The sequence below is a fragment of the Vicia villosa genome, unplaced genomic scaffold (genome assembly GCF_029867415.1).
Source record: "Vicia villosa cultivar HV-30 ecotype Madison, WI unplaced genomic scaffold, Vvil1.0 ctg.002352F_1_1, whole genome shotgun sequence".
Taxonomy (NCBI): domain Eukaryota; kingdom Viridiplantae; phylum Streptophyta; class Magnoliopsida; order Fabales; family Fabaceae; genus Vicia; species Vicia villosa.
Window position 1 is genome coordinate 357084 of NW_026705903.1, and position 21945 is coordinate 379028.

At 36.7% G+C, this 21945-nt stretch overlaps 1 protein-coding gene across 1 annotated transcript; it reads right to left on the reverse strand.

The window, feature by feature from the left end:
- Nucleotides 1-1631: 1631 nt before the first annotated feature.
- Nucleotides 1632-7052, reverse strand: LOC131638618 (uncharacterized). The gene is made up of 2 exons (XM_058909188.1): nt 6145-7052; nt 1632-2100 (listed from the first exon to the last, which is right to left on the reverse strand). The coding sequence occupies exons 1-2, from the start codon at nt 7050-7052 to the stop codon at nt 1632-1634; spliced, it is 1377 nt and encodes a 458-aa protein (XP_058765171.1).
- Between the last annotated feature and the right edge of the window lie 14893 nt (nt 7053-21945).

Genomic DNA, 21945 nt, shown 5'->3' on the forward strand with positions numbered 1-21945 from the left:
AGGTGAAAAACAATTTGACGGTTGAGACTTTACCTATGAGGATTGAAGATCGGAAGTTGAAGCAATTATGTGGCAAAGAGATAGCATTGGTCAGAGTAGCGTGGGGAGGACCGGCAGATGGTAATGTTACTTCGGAGATGGAGAGTCAGATGAAGGACTCTTATCCTGAACTGTTTACTTGAGGTATGTTTTTGAGGACGAAAACTCTTTTAGTGGGGGAGAGTTGTAACACCCCATATTTCCCTTATTTAATTTAATTAGAATTTAAATTATTTATTGGAATTATTTGGCATTTTATTAGATTATTGAAGAATTATGGAAAATAAGAGAATTGAGCCAATGTCGTGCTTAGTAAAAAAAGGGTGCCAGTTATGAGGCCTTTTACTAAAGTTATTTGTTATTTTTCATAAAATAAGGAAAAGAGGAAAATTAGAAATTAGAAGCAAAAGAGTAAATAAGAGAAGAAGAAGAGAAGTACGTGAAAGCGCGAAGAACAGAGAAAGAGGAATAACCCAAGAACTAAGCTAAGGTAAGGGGGACTCTTCCAATTATCATTTATTATTGGGTTGTAGATGAAATGATTGAATCTGTGTACTATTTGGTTCAATGGGAATGTATGTCAGTGTTGGGGTTTTGAAGTTAGGGCTCAATTTCATAGGTTGTATGCAATTGAATGTTTGTGATTGATTGGTGATGTTAGGTAGATTTGTTGCATGATAATTTGGCATGAAATCTCTAAAATTAGCTCTATAATTGTGTTATAATCGAACTGGTACGAAATTCAAATGGTTGGAAGAACTGAACTGCTGTAAAAAAACGAAGTTGCTGTTGGAGAGGGGGGTAATCGGTTACGGTAACCAATTACATTGTAGGTTGTTTTTTGAAGAATGCATTTTCGAGCTCGTAATCGGTTACAGTACCCGACTCCAGCCTGTTTGGAAATAATGGTGAATAGGTTATGTCAAGCGTAAGCGGTTACGCTATTGCTCGTAAACGGTTACACTTGGAACTTTTTGAAAAAAATTAACATTTGAATGGATAGTGAACCAAACAGAATTGCAAAAAGCTCTGTCAAGCTTTCTTTCAATATAGGTCCTACCGGAGCATCCATTGAACCAAGTATAAGAAATTCCAGAAAAAGGAAAATCCAGCAGGCCGTTATAATCGACCCAACTCTTGAAATCTGTCATAGGAATGCGATTAGGAACACACGAGCCTCTATGCTCATGCGCCCCGAGGATGGAGTTAAAATCCCCAACAAAACACCAAGGAAAAGAAAAAGAGTTAATCTTATATAGATCTTCCCAAAGAGACCTTCTTTTGATGTGGCAGGTGGAAGCATAAATTGCAGCTATTCTAAAACTTTTGTTATCATAGTTGAAAGTAAAGGATATGAGTTGCTCAGAAACACTATGACTTTGAGGGTCAATATTATTTTTTCATATACACCAAAGGTTAGGGAAAAGCAAATTTCTATTGTTAACGACAAACATTTTCAGGTGAAGTCTGTTCTAGAAAGTATGGGGAATTGAGAATGGGGCATCCAGGGTTCTACAATAAAACAAAAACTTGGGTTATGAGTTTTGATAAGATCTTTGAAATCTAACTTAGAGGGGGAGTTAGATATTGCCCTAATGTTCCAAAAAAGGAACTTCATTGAAAGTTTTCCCAAAACCAGATTTTGATCTGGTGCCCGAAATCTCCCTGGTTTTTGTTTTCTTTCTACTCTTTTTCTTTTGGGACTTAGTAACCACGGCTTGGAAGTTTTTGTCTTCCTCCTCTGTCGAACCATCTTTATCAGCTTGCTCCGCCAAGTTATCCAAGAAGTCACCCAGAAATTTATTAGCTATATTGCGAGCACCATCCTTATTCGTAGTGGCTAACAGTGAATCAACAACAAACTCAGAATCAGAGCTTGAATCGTCAAGGTGATTGATAGTAGCTGTTGACTTGAGAATCTTTTCCTGTATGATTTTCTCAGCCAGAATCTTGTCCTCAATTTCAGCAATTAGAGTAAGAACAATATTAAAATCAAAGGTCTTCTCTTTGATAACTCCACTAGTCTCACCTTCCTTAGGAGGAGTTTTTCTATCAATGGCTCTTTACCATTTGGAACCGGATTAGTTTGGATTGATGTTTTGGTATGTTCTGAATTTTTGGTTTTGGGTTGTTGTTCGGTAGCTTGTTTTCTTTTGCAGGTGTGGGTCGTGTGTCCCAGGAATTTGTAGAAAATGCCAAAGTCAGGTATTTTTTCATATTATATATCAACGAAAAAGACAAATCCCGATATTTCAACTAATATTTGTATCTCTCAATTCCTTCATGAGATCAATGTCAACTAGCACGCAGACAAAATGAGCAAAGGGACGGTCAAAAAGGCGTTTGTTGGAGGATGAATCTATACAGATAGGGGTACCAATACTACTGGCGATGGTGAACAAGATTTTAGGTCTCCAATATTCCTGGGCTAGACCGTGAATACGAACCCAGACCTGAGCAGAGCTTTAATTCATATTGGTAGGAACAGAATCTTTTGACCAAGGGAAGAGTTTGAGGATACATGGGTTAAGATTCCAAGCAGGCGAGGAACGAACACGACGAACATCTTCAAGGCTAGAGAAGGAGAATTCAAAGAAACCTTTACCAAGGGAAGTGATGCCCCATTTTGGAAGATTGCTCCACAAATCCTAAAGTTTAATCTTAAATTGTTGCACTGTGATAGGGGTGGAACCTTTAGGCCTTAAAATTCTTCCATGTAAGTTGTGTTTGTAAGATTCCAATCCCAAAAAGTATTCATCTTCTGGAATCATAATCGATATATTGTCTCCTTTGACACAAGGGATGGGAAGTTGGCTGGTAGGGATGTTACAGACATTTTTTATTGCTTCCACAAAGGATTTTTAGGCTTAATCTAGTTAGGGTCTGAGCAAGATGAAAGAGTTGAAGGGATGGTGCCAGAGGCTGCTTCAGGGAACAGATCTTAGAAGTTTAGGGATGTATCAGGGACGAGCAGAGATTAGGGTTAGAAGTTGGGGAAGATAGATTTTAGAGAGAAGGCTCTCTCTAGAAAAGACATTTTTCTCTTCTAAATAAATAAAATCAATATTTAATAGATACATTAGTAGAAGTGTGTTAATAATACTTGTGTAATAGCTATGTAACTAAAATGGGAAAAAAATGCATGTCTATAATTTTATAAACATGAGAAATTGAAAAGTTAGTCTTTAATTTTACGCTAAGTATCATATGTGTCAAATTTAGGGGACCAGATTGTCTCCAATTAAAAAAAAATCAATGAAATTACAACCGTTGATTTCCTTACAAGTAAATATGAATAATTTAAATAAGAGGCAATTGAATGGTGATGATTTACACCGGAACCTATCCAGTAAAAATTTCACGGGGGACAATCCATATTTTTGGGAGAGGATCTTTCTATTTGTTAAAGAAATGGCAAACACCATTACTAAAGTTTTGGAATATAATACATTTATATTATTTAAAAGTGTGACATATATTTTGTATATTTTGATTTTTATAAATATAACTTTTCTATCTAGTAACATAATGGTCAAAATTTTATTCTTTAAATACAAATAAGTGAATTGGCACATATATGAAACCATCTAATTCATTATATAACGAGATAATATAATTAATATTTAATATAATCATATAAAAATTAATTAAATATTTGTGTCATATTCTCATATAAATTTTAGTGGGGGTGTAGAGAAGAAATAAAAATATATTCGATAAAAAATAATAAATAGTTGATAAATTAGTTTATAATGAATGTATTTAATAAGATTATAACAATTAAACTATTTTATAAACATAAATATAAAATAATGTAAAAGAATATTTAATTTACTCTTTAATTTTTAATTAAAATAACATACAAATTGAAACAGAAACAATAAATTATAAGTTTTAACCTTTTTAAAGTTGATTTGTAAGTTTTTTTCTTTTTTATTGTTTTCTTTAATGGTATCCAAAATAATAGGCTATTTTTGTTATTGTTAAAGAAACTCACATTAAATGGCTATTTTCTGTAATAGTAGCCCATACTGAATCTCTGTCACAAACATTGTTTTCATATTATATCTACTGTTACTATTTATTTGGATCTTCAAGGTCATATCTTATAGCAGGACCAGGCTAGAATGCACCACTCTACATGGTCTCTATCTTTTGAAATGGACGATAAAGGCAGCCAAATGCCGACATATCCCGATAAGAAATGTCCTTCTAAAATTCTAAATTAAGTCTGCTATTCTTTAGTTAACTTTTTCATAGTAAAATTTTCACTATAGATCTCTTCTTAAGCGTAGGGTAATTTCTTATTAGGATTCTTATATTCTTTGCTAAAATTTGTTGGAGTCAACAATCAGTTTTTATTACTTTTGAAATGACGATTATTGTGTAATATAGAATTTTTAAGTGGTTGGGATAAGATTTAGTGTTTTCCAGTGGCGGAGTCAGGAATTTTATATAGTCTGGATAAAAAATTTAACTGAACGTTACATGTGACAATATATAAATAGTTATAAAGTGTGCTACATAAGAGAGATGAAACCTCACCTGCGAATAGTGTGTTAAATAAAATTAACAGGTAAATGCCCTCTCCGAGATTTTTTTGCGGTGAATGTTTGAATAATATCAACATCTTTAAGTGACTTGAATATCTCCCGCTCGGTGTAACATATCATCAAGTCATTGAACCACACATCGTCGATCTTGTTGCGCAAATTAGACTTGATAATCTTCATTGCTGAAAAAGCTCTTTCAACAGATGTTGTCGACACCGGCAATATCAAAGCCAACTCAATGAGCTTGTAAAGCAATGAAAATACCAAATGTTTCTCAGTTTGAACCATCTTCATAGCCAAACTTTGAACATCTTCACAAGAAGTAAAAGAAACACGCCTTTTCACTTGATGTACATAAGTCTCAAGTTGCTCCCTTATTGTTCCACGATCATCATTAGAAAAGTATGCATGATAAATATTAGCAAGACGAGCAAGCTTATTAACATCAAACTTGAAAAAAGAGTTCTTGGGGTCAAGACATGAGAAGCAATCTAGCACAACATTACTTCCTTCACAAAACCGGTGATCCATCTCCACACATATTTTGTCAATAGCAACATAAAAAATCTCTGCACGGTAATGGTGAAGATTAGTGACAGTCCTCTCTTCTCTTCTTTAACATCCCCGAACCGGTATTTCTTCATCCATATTTGGCACCAGAATACTTTGAGCAAAACGAAATTCTTGAACATCACTAAATAAATCATTCCAACCACTCTCTCTCAATATAGCCAATCGAGCTTTAACATCATCAACTAATTCCATAGCAAGCACAATATTAAGATCTTTTGTTTGCAAAATTTTTGAAAGTTCATTAGTGATACCAAACAACTTTAACATAAGCTTCATAATGAAAGCAAATTTAAAGCTCTCCATTTTTTCTATCAAACCCGCCGCTTGAGATGGTCCACGTCCATCTTCATCAACAATACTAAGCACCTCTAACACAGAGGACCACATATGATCCAAACGAATCAAGGTAGTATAATGTGAACCCCATCTAGTATCTCTGGGTCTAGCGAGACTAGATGATTGGTGCAAGCCCTTTCCTTGAGATATTTCACCACTCTCAGGTTTATTCAAAATATCTTGGTGTTGTGCCTCCTTCAAAGCATCCTTTCTCTTGCAAGATGCACTTGTTGTGGTTACAATCAAGGAGATGTACTCAAAGAAATCATGAATAGATGAACAACTACTAGCAATGGACACAACAATGGACATAGAAAGCATAAGGGTTTTCATCTAGAATCTTTCTTTGTAAACCATTAAACGCACCTCTCATATTTGAAGCCCCATCATATCCTTGCCCTCGTATCCTTGAAATAGATAAAGTATGACGATCGAGGATACCATAAAGAGCATCCTTTAGTGCCTCAGATGTAGTATATTTGACATGATGTAGAGCAATAAATCGTTCCACAACTTTCCCTTTGTCGTTCAAGAACGTAGAAAAATAATTAAAAATTAAAATGTATTCGTCTATGTTTGAATGAAATTTACAAGTTTAAGTTAATAATTGTAGTAGTTTCAATAACAAACTCATTGTACTAACCTCAACATCACCGCCATTTGTTCTGTGACAGATATATCACGTGACTCATCAATAATCACAGAGAATTGTCTATCACCAAGCTCTTCCATAATCACCTTGGTAACTTCATGCGCATAACACGTTGCAAGCTCCTTTTGATTGTCACCGGAAGTCATAGTGCAATTTTTTGGACCACGATCAAAAGCATATCTTACTTTTTCATCATTAGATTTTACCCAATCCACCATCTCTCTAAAATTTCCCTTGTTTAGAGAAGTAGAGCTTTCATCATGGCCACGAAAAGCAATGCCTTGTGCTAAGAGATATCTAGTACAATCTAAAGAACAAGTTAAACGGATCTTATACAATTCTTCTGATTCCCTAGTTGCTCTAGCAAAGATACTTGTCACACTTTGTCTTTGATTATTATAATCATCATAATGCTTCACACATGAGTTGTGCTTACTATCATGACTACCAATATGATCTTTAAAGCTTTTAGATGCATGCTTCCAATCTTTAAATCCGTGTTTGTTGAAGACTTCATAACCAAGGTGTTCGGCCCTCCCGGATGGCTTAAAGAGAAAGCAATAGAAACAATAAGTTGCATCCTTCGACTCACTGTACTCAATCCATGTATAATTCTTATACCATGCTTTACAAAATGCTCTTGAATACTTCCCAAATTGAGTACGAGGAAATCTTGCTAAATCTGGTTGCGTTGGACCCTTCAATATATATGCCCTCCTCACTTGGTCTCGAATATCCAGAGCACACTCATGAATTTGTTTCCTACATCCTGGATCACGCACAATCTCATTTGGATTAAACTCGCTGGCCACATTAGGGGGTGTTTCTTCTACTTCGACTTCCGATTGCTTAACATTCACTTTCTCAATACTTGTTCTAGGAACCAAAAACCTCCTCATCTTTGAAATTTAATGATTCAGTGAAACGAATTTTTAAGTAAACAATTTGTAACACACAAATTGACGAGACCGAATAATTAAATAAAAATATAATTCATAACAATAAAATTAAAAGAGAATTTTACTATTATGAATGACCTATTAAATTAACTAAAATCTTTGATACTATATTAGAAACCAAAAAAAAAAGAATAAAGTTTCTGTTAAAATAAAAATTGCAATATAAATATGAGAAGATAAATTGAACTATCATTCATTCTAAATTAAACTATGTAAAATTGACCTATATTGATCTATGTTAAAATAAAAATTAAACTATGTAAAATTGAACTACAAAAGTGACGTAAAATTGAACTATGAAATTGACAATAAATTGTAACACACAAATTGAACTTTTGTTAAAATAAAATTGAACTTCGATACTATATTGAACTATGAATGAATGAATATATAATTAAATAATATAATACTAGTATTGTTATAATAACTAATAATAAGACAAATTAAGAGAAGTATATTACCTTATCTGCTCTACTAGTGCTAGTTGGAACTGAAATTGAAAATGACGTAAAGGGGAGAGAGGAATAGGAACAGTTAGAGACTCAGAGATAAAGAGAGGGTTTTTGTGGTACTGATTATTTTTGTTTTTTAATTTCTGTTTTAAGTCATAAATAATTAATTGGGTTGGGCTTGTCTGGACCATTGAGTATTCATCTGTTTTAATTTTTACACCCTTATTTTTACTAATTTTGCCCCTGGTTTCGTTTAAAATTTGGCTATTAAATTTGGGGGAATACAAAGAAAATAGGGGTTGAGTCCGGGCGTATGCCCGGGCTTGCTAGGCTATAGATTCGCCACCGGTGTTATCTATAGAGCTTTATAGTATCATATTTGAATAGGGTCAATCGAAAGATAAGGCGGCCCAAGGTTTTAACCTCAAAATATTGGGTCAGAAAAAGTTTTAAAAAATTAAATTAATTATAACTATTTAAACAGAAAAAGGGTGATATACTGATAGTAAAAAATAGTTTTACATTGTCAACCAATCACGACCATATATGTTGTCATGTTATATTGTAACTTTTAAATTACTAATATGACATGGTTGAACGATATATTCCTATTGAATGACAATGTTGGATAAAAAAGAAAACTCCATATCTTGTTGGTCTCTGCTTTATCACTTCACAAACACAAAAATTATTATTTTTAAATATATTTTTAAAGTATAACTTTAGAAGTGGTTTTAACCTTCAAAACATGTTGGGTCGATTATGTGTTTGAGTTATTAAGATTCTTAGGGTATAAGAAAAAGATTTCACTTGAATTGATAATTTGACACTTTGTAATATGGTCTTTTTGAAAAACTCGTGTTATGAAGTGTGCCTAAGAGAGGGGGGGGGGGGGGCTGATTTTAGAGACAAAGATGTTCTTATTTTATGGTTTGGTTAAGTGTGGATAAAGCAATAAAACGCGCAAAGATAAATGATCAGTGGTTTTCACACATATTTTTATCGTTGTTTTTAAGTATGTTTAAGTTTTGTTATTGAGTGTTTTATTTCTTTATTCGTCATTTTATGCTTTGGTTGTATGTTTTAATGTTTCCAGGTTCATATGGAGAAACCGGAGTAAATCAGTGCGAAACTCGGAAGTTTTGAGGAAGTTCAGAAAACATGCTACAGGAGGCCTGACACGGGTGGCCGTGTTGCCCAACACGGGCCGTGTCAGGAAGAGAGCTGGGAGCAAAGTTTGAGAGAAAGGAAAAACAGTGGTGCAACACGGGTGCCCGTGTTGCTCAACACGGCCCGTGTTGCTAAGTCTGGGACCAATCAATAAAAATAAATATACCAGGGGACCAACACGGGTGCCCGTGTTGCTCAACACGGCCCGTGTTGGGTTTGACGCTGATTTCAGTGAATTTTATGATTTTGTTCAGTGGTTTGCCTGCAAGGGTGTTTTTGGTATTTCCAACCAACTTAAGTGAGTCTGCACTATTTAGGAGAGCTTTCAAGATGAATTAGGGATCTTTTTGCCACACGAAGAATTGGAGGATTGAGAGAAGAAGCCTATGCAATTGGAGAAGAACGGAGAACTCTCATGAGCGGAAGCCATTGAAGATCAAAGTTCATCATCTCTATTGTAATGTCTTTATTTGATATCTTTGTAATTTCTTTGGATGATATGAGTAGCTAAACCCCCCAATGCTAGGGGGGTGTCCCTGATTAACATTTGTGATGATTTTGAATTCCGAATTTCAATAACATGTTTCTCTTTTACATTCAATTTAATGGTATAAGGTTTTTAATGCTTTCCTCGTCGGACCAACTGGATTGATTTATGACTGACAATTAGGATTGACCTCCATTGTTAGGGTTTTTATACCATTATATTATAGTAGATATCACCTAGGACTAGGGATACCCTATAGTAACCGGATTGTTCTTGATTATAATAATATTTGATTTGATCACTAATTTCGAAGGACTTTGGGATTAGGATTTCAATGTTCAAAAGTTTGCCCACTAAGGACTTAGGAGCAAATACCCTTAAGAACCGGTAATTGATAAGTTAAACTTTGTTAATGAAATAAGGGTTCAGAATTGTTACATGTTAATGCACACACCTACCCTGGCATGTTACTCATATTTGGCCAATTAAACCTTTTTAAGTTTATTTGCAATTTAATTTGTAATCACAAAAACCAAAACCCCAAGGCTTTTTGTTTAATTGAAGTGCGACTAACTCTATAATTTCACGCAGTCCTTGAGATCGATATTCGGGGGATTTTCCCTTTATTACTACAGAGGCAAAATAGTACACTTGCTATTTTACCGATCAAGTTTTTGGCGCCGTTGCCGGGGACTGCCAAAAATTGTAGAGTTTCTAGTTTTATTTCAATTAGAATTTTGTTGCTCTGCGACTAAAATTTTATTTTCAAAAAAAAAAAAAGAAAAATATTTTTATATTATTTTTGTTCCTCATTCTAATAATTGTCTAATCTGTTTATGCGAGGCAAGGCCTCAGCAGAATTTCCTTTTGACGCAGAAATTGAAAGGACTTTTCACGCAAGGCGCAGACAAGCTCATCAAGCTAAGCTGGAATCTGAGGAAGAAGTAATTACAGTCCATTCTGGTTCGGACACCGAAAGTGAAGAAGAGATCATGGGCGAGGTACCACCACCAGAGAGACTCCTCGGAGACTATGGAGTTGCAAATACACCGGGGGGAAGACAAACAATTATCAACCAACCGGTGAATGTTCCTAATTTTCAATTGCACCCAAGCACCATCACTCAGCTCGAAAGAAAGCCTTTCACCGGAAGGGTTAATAAAGATGCAAACAAGCACTTACAGAGGTTTCTGACCATGAGTACAACTTTAAAAATCGAAGGTCATACAGAAGAGGCCAAGAAGCTGAGAATGTTTCCATTCACCTTGGCAGAAGAAGCAGAAGAGTGGTTTTATTCCCTTCCAGCGGGCAGCATTACATCATGGGGAGAGATGGAAAAAGCTTTCTTAAATGAGTATTTTCCCGCCTCGGTATTTATAAGGAAGAGGTATGACATTCTGAATTTCAAGCAGAAGGAGGGTGAGCCCTTAGGAGATGCATACAAAAGATTCAAAAGAATTCTAGTAGCATGTCCCACTCACAATATGGACAAGACTGAACAGATGCAAGTATTTGTCAATGGGCTCAGAATGAAAACAAAACAGTTAATTGATACAGCAGCTGGAGGCTCGACAAATTTCACAACAGCCTCAGGCATCATCAAAATCATTGAAGCAATAGCTGCAAATGAGCATTTGGAATTGTATGACAGGTGTGCTAGCAAACCGGAAGGAATCATTGATCTCAAGCTGGAGACTTATAAAACTCGGGTTGAAGATGCGATAGCCGCAGAAGTTGAAAAGAAATTGAAGGCTATGAATATAGGTAAACAACAGGTGGCTCAAGTTCAACAAGCTCAACCTGTCAGCTGTGAAATCTGTAATGGCCCACACCAAACGGTGTACTGTTTTGCTACTCCCAAGCAGATTGAAGAAATCAAATTCCTAAGGCAAAACAACCCGTATTCTAACACCTATAATCCAGGGTGGAAGAATCATCCAAATTTTGCTTGGAAAGATCAACAACAACAAGGTACCCAGAAGGCAGAGTGGGAAGTGGCAATTGAAAGATTAGCTGGGCAGTGTTCTCAGTTCCAAGAAGAAACAAGAAACAACCACAGAAACACTGCGGCCTCAATTAAAAATCTGGAAGTTCAAGTGGGGCAGATAGCACAGCATCTCACTCTACAGGCACAAGGTACCCTTCCGAGCTCAACTGTGAAAAATCCGAAAGACCAGGAGAAGATTAATGCGGTTACTACAAGAAGTAGGAGAGTAGCAGAATCTGAAAAGGAAAAAGAAAAAGAGGAAATAGATGACCCCATGGTAATAGAGGTGGATTTGGAAATAAGAGAGAATCCAAAAGAGCCAGAAGTTGTGGTACCGCCGGTTAAACCAATTGAAGAAAAAAATAAGAAAGACGCTGAACCCGTGATAAAACTGCCCTTCCCCTCCAGAGTGACAAAGAAGGGTTCAAGAGAGAAAGACTTTGAGAAGTTTACTAAATTGTTCAAAAAGTTAGAGGTAAATCTACCATTCTTTGAAGCACTTGAGCACATGCCTTTGTACAAGAAATTTATGAAGGAGGTGTTGGGGAAAAAGAGATCACTAGGAGAAGAACCAAAAATTGCAACGGAAAAGTGTGGTATAGTCTCAACAGCAAGGAAGATCCCAATAAAAAGGAAAGACCCTGGGGCAGTGGCGATACCATGCACTATCAAGAATATAGCATTTAAGAAGGTACTCCTCGATTCTGGGTCTAGTGTGAGTTTAATGCCTTTGTCCATTTTCAAAAAGCTTGAATTGGAAAAGATTAGTGAAAGTAAGACCCAGTTAAGGTTCGCCGATCACACCGTTAAGAAATCATATGGGGTAGCTGAAGATGTACTAGTGGAAGTTGATAAATTTGTATTCCCTGTTGACTTCCACATCATGGACATTCCGGAAGACGAAGAAACTCCTATCCTTCTTGGGAGGCCATTTTTATCGACAGGCCGCTGCAACCTCGACATTGAAAAAGGAACGCTGACGCTGAAATCTTTTGATGAAGAAGTAACGTTGAAGATGTTAGGAGTCAAAAGACAGAGGGCGGTTGTGAATGATCAAACTTCTGATGGTATGACAGAAAGTGAGGAAAAGAACAAGAAGTCTAAACAGCTCCAAGAAAAAGTGTCAAGCATAGCCTCCCGGGTGGAACCATCTTATGTAGTTGTCAAAAATCTTAAGAAAGCTAAGGAAGTCAAGAAGAAGGTGGAGGAGAAAGAGCAAGGAAAGAAGAAGAATGTGGGAAGTAAATTAAAGAGAAAAACGGTGAATGCTTTTCGTCTTCATGAGTTAGTGGTTGCGAAAGTGACAAGCAACAAGGTTTGGAAAAGGAAATACCCTCCATAATAAAGGGTAATGGACTGTCGAGCCATGCGACGTTAAACGAAGCGCTTCGTGGGAGGCAACCCACGGTTTTAATAATTAATTTCTCTGTTTGTTTATTTTATTTTCAGGAAATAAAAGAGGACGTCTCTGGTGAAAGCTTGGAAGTGATCATTAGAGTGCGATACCCTCTATGAGTCACCTCTCTCGAACTCGTTCTGAAACATTGAGGTCAATGTTTAGTTCAAGTTTGGGGGAGGCTCTTCTCTTTGCATTTTATTTTTATGTTAGTTTTATGTTATTGGTATGATGTGAAACCATAAAGTGAATTCTGCCCAAATTTTTACCGAAATTTTAAATTTTTTGTTGAAGAAGTTTTGATCCTAAAGAGCGATCGGGAATAGTATATAGAGATGAAGCGAGGATTGTTTGGGGACAGGAAGTGCGGAATAATGTGACAAGAGGTTTGTGTAAGCACCCTTGGTTCCCTGAAAGAGATACGAGTCTAACGTGTAGATTTGCACCATAGTACTTGTCTCCTGAGAAGTACTTCTCGAGTAGTTTATTGATACAGTCTGGCATAATTCGGATTCACTTGCATGATGGCTGGTTGAGAAAAAAAAAAGAGATATAAAGTTGGTACCAAATGATGAAAAGGCGGTAAAAGGCAATCGGCTCGCTAAGTTGGGTAACCCTCACCCGGTTATTCAGCCCAAAGGAGATTGATCCCCAAACGTCGTCCAAAAGGACAATATATAACTGCAAGGTTTGAAAATTTCATCGGTAATAAAAAGTAGCCAATGCTGCTAGTTTGGTGCCAGAAAAAAAATAATAAGAAGCCTTGATCCGTCTCATGCAGGTGATGATTATTATAAGAAATGCAGTGCCTTAATATGATTGTCCGAATGAAAGAGGAGGAAAATCGGAAAGAGACTTAAGTGCAAAGCATAGTTGGAGAGGTGTCCGAAACGGGAGCTTGAGGATTAATGTGGTAACAAAACTCGTCGCGTCATGTGAATGCCAAATCACTGTTTCTTGATCAATACAGACAGATATCTCACGTATGAACACCGTGTGCTTTGAAGGCCATTAACTTTTGTAATTGTCGCTTGAGGTCAAGCAACGGTTTAAGTTTGGGGGAGTTTGATCAGTGGTTTTCACACATATTTTTATCGTTGTTTTTAAGTATGTTTAAGTTTTGTTATTGAGTGTTTTATTTCTTTATTCGTCATTTTATGCTTTGGTTGTATGTTTTAATGTTTCCAGGTTCATATGGAGAAACCAGAGTAAATCAGTGCGAAACTCGGAAGTTTTGAGGAAGTTCAGAAAACATGCTACAGGAGGCCTGACACGGGTGGCCGTGTTGCCCAACACGGGCCGTGTCAGGAAGAGAGCTGGGAGCAAAGTTTGAGAGAAAGGAAAAACAGTGGTGCAACACTGTGGTGGTCGTTTTCTTTACCTCCCCGTTTCACTTGGGAGGACGGCACGCTAAACCCTTCACGCGAAATTTGGAAGGAGAATGCGCCCGTGGTGGGATGAATTTTATTTCAGTTTTTCCTACGATATCACACGAACTTTCTTATTGGTCCTACGAGTAGGAAAGGGGAAAAAAGATCTCAACTAAACCCTAGGAGTTTGCTAAGTGTGGGGATTTCACCTAGACTAGAAATTCTGGAGTCCGGGGGGTCGGTTATACATAGGGAAGTGTTTAAACACCCTACATATCTGTAGTACTCTACAGGAACCTTCTCTGTGTCATTGTGTTTGTGTTTATTGCTAATGATTGGGAAAGTTTCTCCTTTGTATTAGGAGAGGGAATTGAATTGATTTAAAGAAAGACAGACAGACAAACAAACTGACTATTTTTGGTATTTTATTAGCTCGCTGAGATTCCTTGTGAACCTCATGCCTACATATCCCTAGTGGAAGTCAGAGCTTAATGTAGTTCGGGGAACTAACTAGGGAAATTAAATGTTTTTGGTGCCTTGCTTGAAGCTCAAGGTTGAAGCTTGGAATTAAATCTCTGTTTACAGTAAAGAGACATGAAATTATCTCTACAGAGAGGTATTTGTACTATTCTACCACAAACATTTAAAGAGTGACAGAATAACTGGATTCATTTCATTCAAGAGGGGGACCTTACTTGTGTATGTGCAAGTATACCAGTCAAATGCCTCTTAAATGAAAGATAGATGCTCATCCAAATTAGGGAAAGTTACCACATGTCTGGGTTTTACTGCCAGCTCATGCCTTTCAAAATCCTAAATGGGAGACTTGATTAAAATTGAAATGGAAATGTTTGTTTGTTTGAATGTGGTAGAGTAGTAAAAATATCTCTCTATAGAGATAAGCTATGTCTATCTACTGTATAAAAGATTTGACTTTAGCTGGCTTGTATGAGGCCCAAGCTTGAGGCTTTTTGATTGATTAATTAATTATTATTGACTCTGGGAAATGACTCCACTGGGGATTAATTACAGGGTATTTTAGTGTTCTGTACAAAGCCCAGAATTGAGGCTGACTCTACTTAGGGAGACTCTTTTTATGTGCCTTGTACAAAGCCCAGAGTTGTGGCTAACTGTTGAGGATAACTGAATGAATGACTCTATTTTATGTGCCTTGTACAAAGCCCAAGGTTGTGGCTGAATCTAGCTAGGGAAAACATTATTTTCTGCCTTGTACAAAGCCCAAGGTTGTGGCAGACTCTTAAATAAACTGAGTATGGATGACTCTATGGGGAAAAGATCCTAGGTGTTAGGAATCTTTGACACATGAAAATATGGTTTATCTGCCTTGTACAAAGCCCAAGGTTGTGGCTACTGAATGATGAAGAACTCACTGGGGAGACTCTATTATCTGCCCTGTACAATGCCCAAGGTTGAGGCTGACTCTTGACAGGGGAGTTTTATTGTTTGGGTGCCTTGTATGAAGCCCAAGGTTGAGGCTAACTATTTTTGTTGGTTTTGACTCTACTGAGGAGGTTTTATTTATTGAAAGACTGTTTTTCTTTGGAAGCTAACCCTTTCCAGGGATTTTGACTTAGCTGGAGAATTTGTCTGTTAAAAGACTGACTTTATCATGTTTTTTTTGGAGGCTGACCCTTTCCAGGGGTTTTGACTCTTTTGGGGGAAATTATCTCCTAAGAGAAATGAATCTTTATTTTTTTGACATTTTTATTAATTGACTTTGGAGGCTAACCCTTTCCAGGGGTTTGACATTTTTTAGACAGATGTTGGAGGCTAACCCTTTCCAGGGGTTTTGTTGAAAATAAAAGGCAGAAAGATTATCTAATGGAGACTTCTTGTTTAAAGCCCAAGATGAAGGCTGACTCAATGCTGAGGATGACCCAAAGCATGGATCCTAGACTCTGCTAAGGAAGATTGATGAAGATAAGGGTGACAGAGACTGTCCATGTCTCTCATTCCAAAAGGTGTACTCAATGCAAAAATTGAGACAAACTTAACTTGTTTAAAGTCTGGTTTAAATTGGAAGAAACTCACCAGGGTAGGCTAAAAGGTGACTAAAGACCTGTTCCTATGTTTATAAGAAACCTGATGGGTCCTTGTATACAAGCTCAAGAGGAAGCTGGAAATGCTTTTAAGAAGCCTGTGGGTCCTTGTACAAAGCCCAAGAGGAGGCTAATCGAGGGTCCTTGTTATAGCACAAGAGAAAGCTTATGTGGTTTTGAACTTATTTTGGCTCTAAGCAAATGGGTAAGAGGTTTCACCGGGAATAATTCCTCTTTGGGTGGATGTGTCCTATATTTGGATTCTAAGGTTTTTGCCAAGATGTTTCACCGGGAATAATTCATCTTGGGGGTTTGAACTACAGATCTCTAATTAGGAAAGAGCCTTCACCGGGAAGACATTCTCAATCCTAGGCCATATTCCTATAACATATATATATAGTTTAACTGTCCTAGGGTTTATACTTAAACGTAGTTCTAAACTAGTATATATGCACAATTTATATTTGACAGTAATTTAAATAAAGACTGTAAATTGAAAGCTTGTAAAGCCTAACCTGGATGGAGTGGAGGCCATTGAAGAAGTATGTACAGAGCCTCAACAGTATTTTTGTTGTTTTGTTGATAACAGTTGAATATTTATGATAAACAGTTAATGGTTTTTGAAAACAGAAGAAGTGAAGATGGACAAAGGTCACATAGGTATCTGAAGAGTTTCACCGGGAATAATGCCCTTCAAATACCAGAAGAATGTTTTGAAAACAGAAAGAAGATTTTGAAAATACAGTTTTGAAAACAAGCTAAGAAGAGAAGGTTTTTGGGACTTACACTCTATTAGAGGCCCAGTACTTTACAGTACTGGTGTAAAAGCAATTTGAAAATGATTTGGAATGATACAAGGTTTTGTTGTTTGAAAACCTTAATCATCCGTTTAATTAGAGATTGAAAACAGTTTTGAATATTGACAAAAGTCAACTTAATCAAAGTAAAAATAAAGATTTTTACTTAATTAAGACCTAAACAATTAGGATTTTATCATAAACTTTATTTACAAAATGATTAGGTTAAAACAAAGTGAATATATGTATTTAAAGTATTTAAGAAAACACTTAAAACATACTATTTTAAACCTAATAAAAATATATGAAATAAATAATATTTTTATGATTTTTTTTATTATTCACAAAATAGGTATATTAAATGATAAGTGTGTGAAAAATGAAGTGAAAATAAATTAATTTGATAGGTTAAATAAATATGTGAATTTTGTGAGAAAATGGAAGAAATTATGTGTTAAAAAAAATAGTTTTGGCCCTTGGAGGGTTTGAAACCACGCCCTCTAGGTTACACACTCAAAACAAACACCACTGAGCCAACGCGCGTGTGGTGATAGTAACTTGCATTCATTTGGTTATGTTTCAAAACAACTAGTAAATCATTGAAAAATAAAAGAAACAAAAAGTCTGGGGCGAGGGGGATTCGAACCCCAGACTTGAGGCATGATGAGACTAAGGGCGTATGGGAGGCCACTAGGGCAAGTTTGTTCAGTCGTTTAAGGAACGCATACCATTCAAAATAAAATAAACTTTGGCCCCAGATTCAAATTTTGCGCGCCATGGCCATAGTCATCTTCTTCCTCGAGCTCAAAGATTTTCAAAATCCTAACTCTCTGGTTTCTCAACTAAATGACATGATGTAAACATCAATCTTGTTCTAAATTTCCTCACGAATCCAGATATGTAACTAACATTTATTTATATGAACTATAGCTACCTAATTTCTCAGAAAACTCTAAGAACATATAAACCCTAAATTTGAAATTAAATGACAAACAAGATGAATAAATGCAAGATGATAGAGGGTTTTCAATCCTCTGATGATACTAAACAAGATAGAATCGAGCTTTAACTCAGTGAGTGCTTAAATTAAAGAGGTGAAGTTCAGAAACTTACCTCTGAAAATGGAGGTCGTGAGGATGATTGAGAGCACCTGGGTTTGAATGAATGATCTCAGTAGCTTCCCTGAGACTCAATGATGCTAACTGAATGCTTATTAGAGCTTGAATCCTCCTGAATTTCTCTATGGACCTCCCTCGATTTCAGCTTCAAGTGAACATGGAGGTTGTTGAATTTGGAGTTACAGATGAGCTGCAGCCATCTGGTTAGCTTCACTATGACCTAAGGAGTGTGCCTGGATGATTGGCTTGACTTGAAACCTCCTGAATCACTCTATGGACCTCCAACTGCAAATGCCCCAAAGTGAGAGCAACAATGGTGTTCCTCTACTTACAGAAGTGATCCAGGTGCTTGGATCACCTCAAATGACCTCCCTTGAGATGTTAGAATGCTCACTTTCCAAAGATAAGCTCTGGTTTGAAGAAATCGATTCTTCTTGCCAAAGAACTTTGAAAAACAATGAACATGAGAAGAGAAAGAGAAAGCAAGGAATATGGTTGCTTTGGTGTGTTTTTTGAATGAGAATGAGGCCTCTATTTATAGGCAAATGTCTCAGTACTGATTGGGAGAGTGAGCTTGCTTAGTGAAGCAAGTTTGGTTTCTTAGCCATGAAGAAATTTCAAAGAATATCCAAGTGTGATCATTGCATTTTCGAGCCACCTCCCCTATCCATTGATTCTATCTGATCTTAGGGGACAATTCAGATGCAAAGTGAGCTCTAATTGGTTGGTGAGAAGATTCCTTGGGTGATTCATCAATTTGCCATAAATTCTCAAAAGTAATCATTACATAATCACATGTTCTTGTTTTAGGAATCTTCTTCAATTATCATGGCATGGTGAAAATGAATGCATGGTATTGTTTCAGACATGTTATGGGTCGTGTAGCATCCATTCATGAAGCAAAATGCACAAAATTGCAAAGTTCCAATTTGCACATGACCTATAATTTTACTTCATGAGGCCAACTTTGAACAAGCATAACTCCTAGCTCAAATTGAATTTGGAGAAGGTTGAACACAATTTGGAAAGCCCTAAACATCTACTTTAAATCATTAGTTTATGTCTTCTTCAGAATCATTTGGGAAATTTGTGAAAAATGAGCCCAAAGTTGGATGAAAACTAGGTTAAAACACTTAGAAAAATTTCTAAGTGTTTATGGCCTAAACTTCAAAATTTCCAAAACTTCATAAATGGTTGATCTTTTGAAAAAAGTTCCTTTGTAAGATGTTGTTTTATTTTGCAAGATCTACAACTTTCATGTTGGAAGTTTTTTGAGTTGTGTAGGTGAAATTTTGAGTTCTCACCATGCCCTCAAAAACCCTAATTCCCGACTTTTTGCTCCTTGATGAATTTCTTTGAATTTCTTTGGTCAAATGACTTTGACATCCATATATTGATGATATTGATCTTTGAAAGTCATTTTTTAACCAAAAACCTTAAAAGTCAATGATGATCCTTCACAGTTGACTTTTCCCTGACAAAGTGAATTTTTGGGCTTTTGTGAAGAAACAAGATCTTCTCCTCAAATGAATGATGTAAATGGATTATATTGAGGTAGTAGAGATTCTTGAATCATGTCTTGAGTTTTGGATCCATGCCCTGATTAAAAGTCAACCATCCTGGTGAATTAGGTCAAAAACCCTAATTGTCGACCATATGAAAATAATGACTGTAGACTTTGAATTGGGGTGTAATGTCCAGTGGATCTTGTCATATGAGTTATTTGTAGATGATTGATGTCTTTGAATGATCCCCTGGGGCTTTTTAGGGTTTCCCAAAGGTGATCCCTGATTTTAGTCCTTGATAGGCTCCAAACCCTAGTCTGTTGATCTGAGTAATCCTGTACTTAGATAACTGGGTGTCTTAATCAATCATAGGTGTAATAATGAGGATTTTGAGTCTTATGCTTGTATTAGAGACTAATCCCTCTATTGATTGATCCTTTGCCTGAGTTTTCTTGTCTTTGAACACCCTCGATTGAATGCCAGACTGCCCTGGGTACTTACTTTGACTTGATGAAAATCCTGAAGATATGTCATCTCAGGGGGGTCAAAAATTAGGGTATGACAGATGCCCCTATTTAAGTTTCTTTTAACTGGAGGGAGAGAGATTGATATCTCGATCTCTCTTGCGTAAAAGAGACTTAAATATCAAAGAATGCCCGAATTTTGGGCGCTCCTGAGATGATAAAATCTTTGCATGATTTGATCCCGTTGTCGCACTTGGCGGGGAATGAGGAGACAAGCCCCTATAGAAATACTTGATGTGGATTCTGGTGAATGGATGGCAATGTAGGATGCGCAATCCATCTTCTTTAACTAAGTGTTGACACTTAGAAAAAGGTAAACAACCTCCTCTCGTTCCGGATGTCCAAATCTCGAAACTGGTCTCAGTTGTGATTTTGGACAATATCTCAGATAAAGAGAAAATTTCCAAAGGTTTGTTTCCTCATCAAACTTCTCATCAGCACTTGGAGATGAGATACCATTTGACGGTAATAAAGAAACTTCAAAGATTTGTTTCCTCATCAAACTTCTTACCAGCACTTGGAGGTAAGATACCATTTGACGGTAATAAAGAAACTTCAAAGGTTTGTTTCCTCATCAAACTTCTCATCAGCACTTGGAGATGAGATACCATTTGATGGTAAATAAAGAAACTTCAAAGATTTGTTTCCTCATCAAACTTCTTACCAGCACTTGGAGGTAAGATACCATTTGATGGTAAATAAAGAAACTTCAAAGATTTGTTTCCTCATCAAACTTCTCATCAGCACTTGGAGATGAGATACCATTTGATGGTAATAAAGAAACTTTAAGGGGTTGTTTCCTCATCAAACTTCTTACCAGCACTTGGAGGTAAGATACCATTTGACGGTAAATAAAGAAACTTCAAGGTTTTGTTTCCTCATCAAACTTCTTACCAGCACTTGGAGGTAAGATACCATTTGACGGTAAATAAAGAAACTTCACCATCTTCCCTTTTGACTTGGCATCTTTGAAAGATTGTCATATGGGCCCGCGCTCTTTTGAGGGGCTAATGACTTTGTTTGAAGGCGGACGAACTGTTTTCGGGGTGAAAACTGCCATTCGTCGACTGGTGCCTGGGGAATCAACAAACTGTTTTCCTAAGGGGAAAACTACCATTCATCGACTCTGTGGGGAACTAAACATCCCTGAAACAGACAAACTGTTTGAAGAAACTGCCGTTTGTCGATCTCTTGAGTATTTAACAGACAAACTGTCTTTCCTTGGGGAAAGACTACCATTTGTTGACTCCGCTGGGGATCATGAACTATCTTCTGGATGAAGACTACCATTCACTGATTCTGCTAGGGAATCATTTGTCGATCTGCTGGGAGATTCTGAATTATTTTCTTTGACGAAAACGTGGCATCTCTCGACCCTGCTGGGGAAATACCAAACCTCCAGGGAATTCCAAAATGTGAAGCAGACTATCTTATCTGAAGAAGACTGTTGAATGTCGCTTTGCAGGAGAATCTCGGCTGAGGAATTCCAAAAGTGAACAAACTATCTCTTTGAGGGAGACTACCATCTGTTGACTTGCTTGAGGAGATCCTTGTGTATGAACTGTTGTTTCGAAGGAAAAAGTTTCTCCGGAACTTGCAGGGGAAACTCGAGTTCATGCCTCAATGACTTAGGCATTCACAGGATCAAAGCCTGATGCGGCTATGCAATTATGATGTAATGTATGCATGAATATTATGACAATGATAAAATGTAACGTGAATGTGAATAGAATTGTCGCGGATGAAAAATCCTAAGATACGACTTGAATTCTTGTTGATCAGAAGATGTCCTCTTCTTGTAGTTCGAACTCTGTTGGGAATACCTGGTTATCAGTTGTCCGCTGTCCGAAATGAGTAATATGAATTGAAGTAAAGATCCGTCATCGGGAGATGTTCGCAAAGCGACCTCATGGGGAAAACTTGGTTCCCGGAGTCTCAACCGTTCTCGGAGCAACTGTTTGCATTCT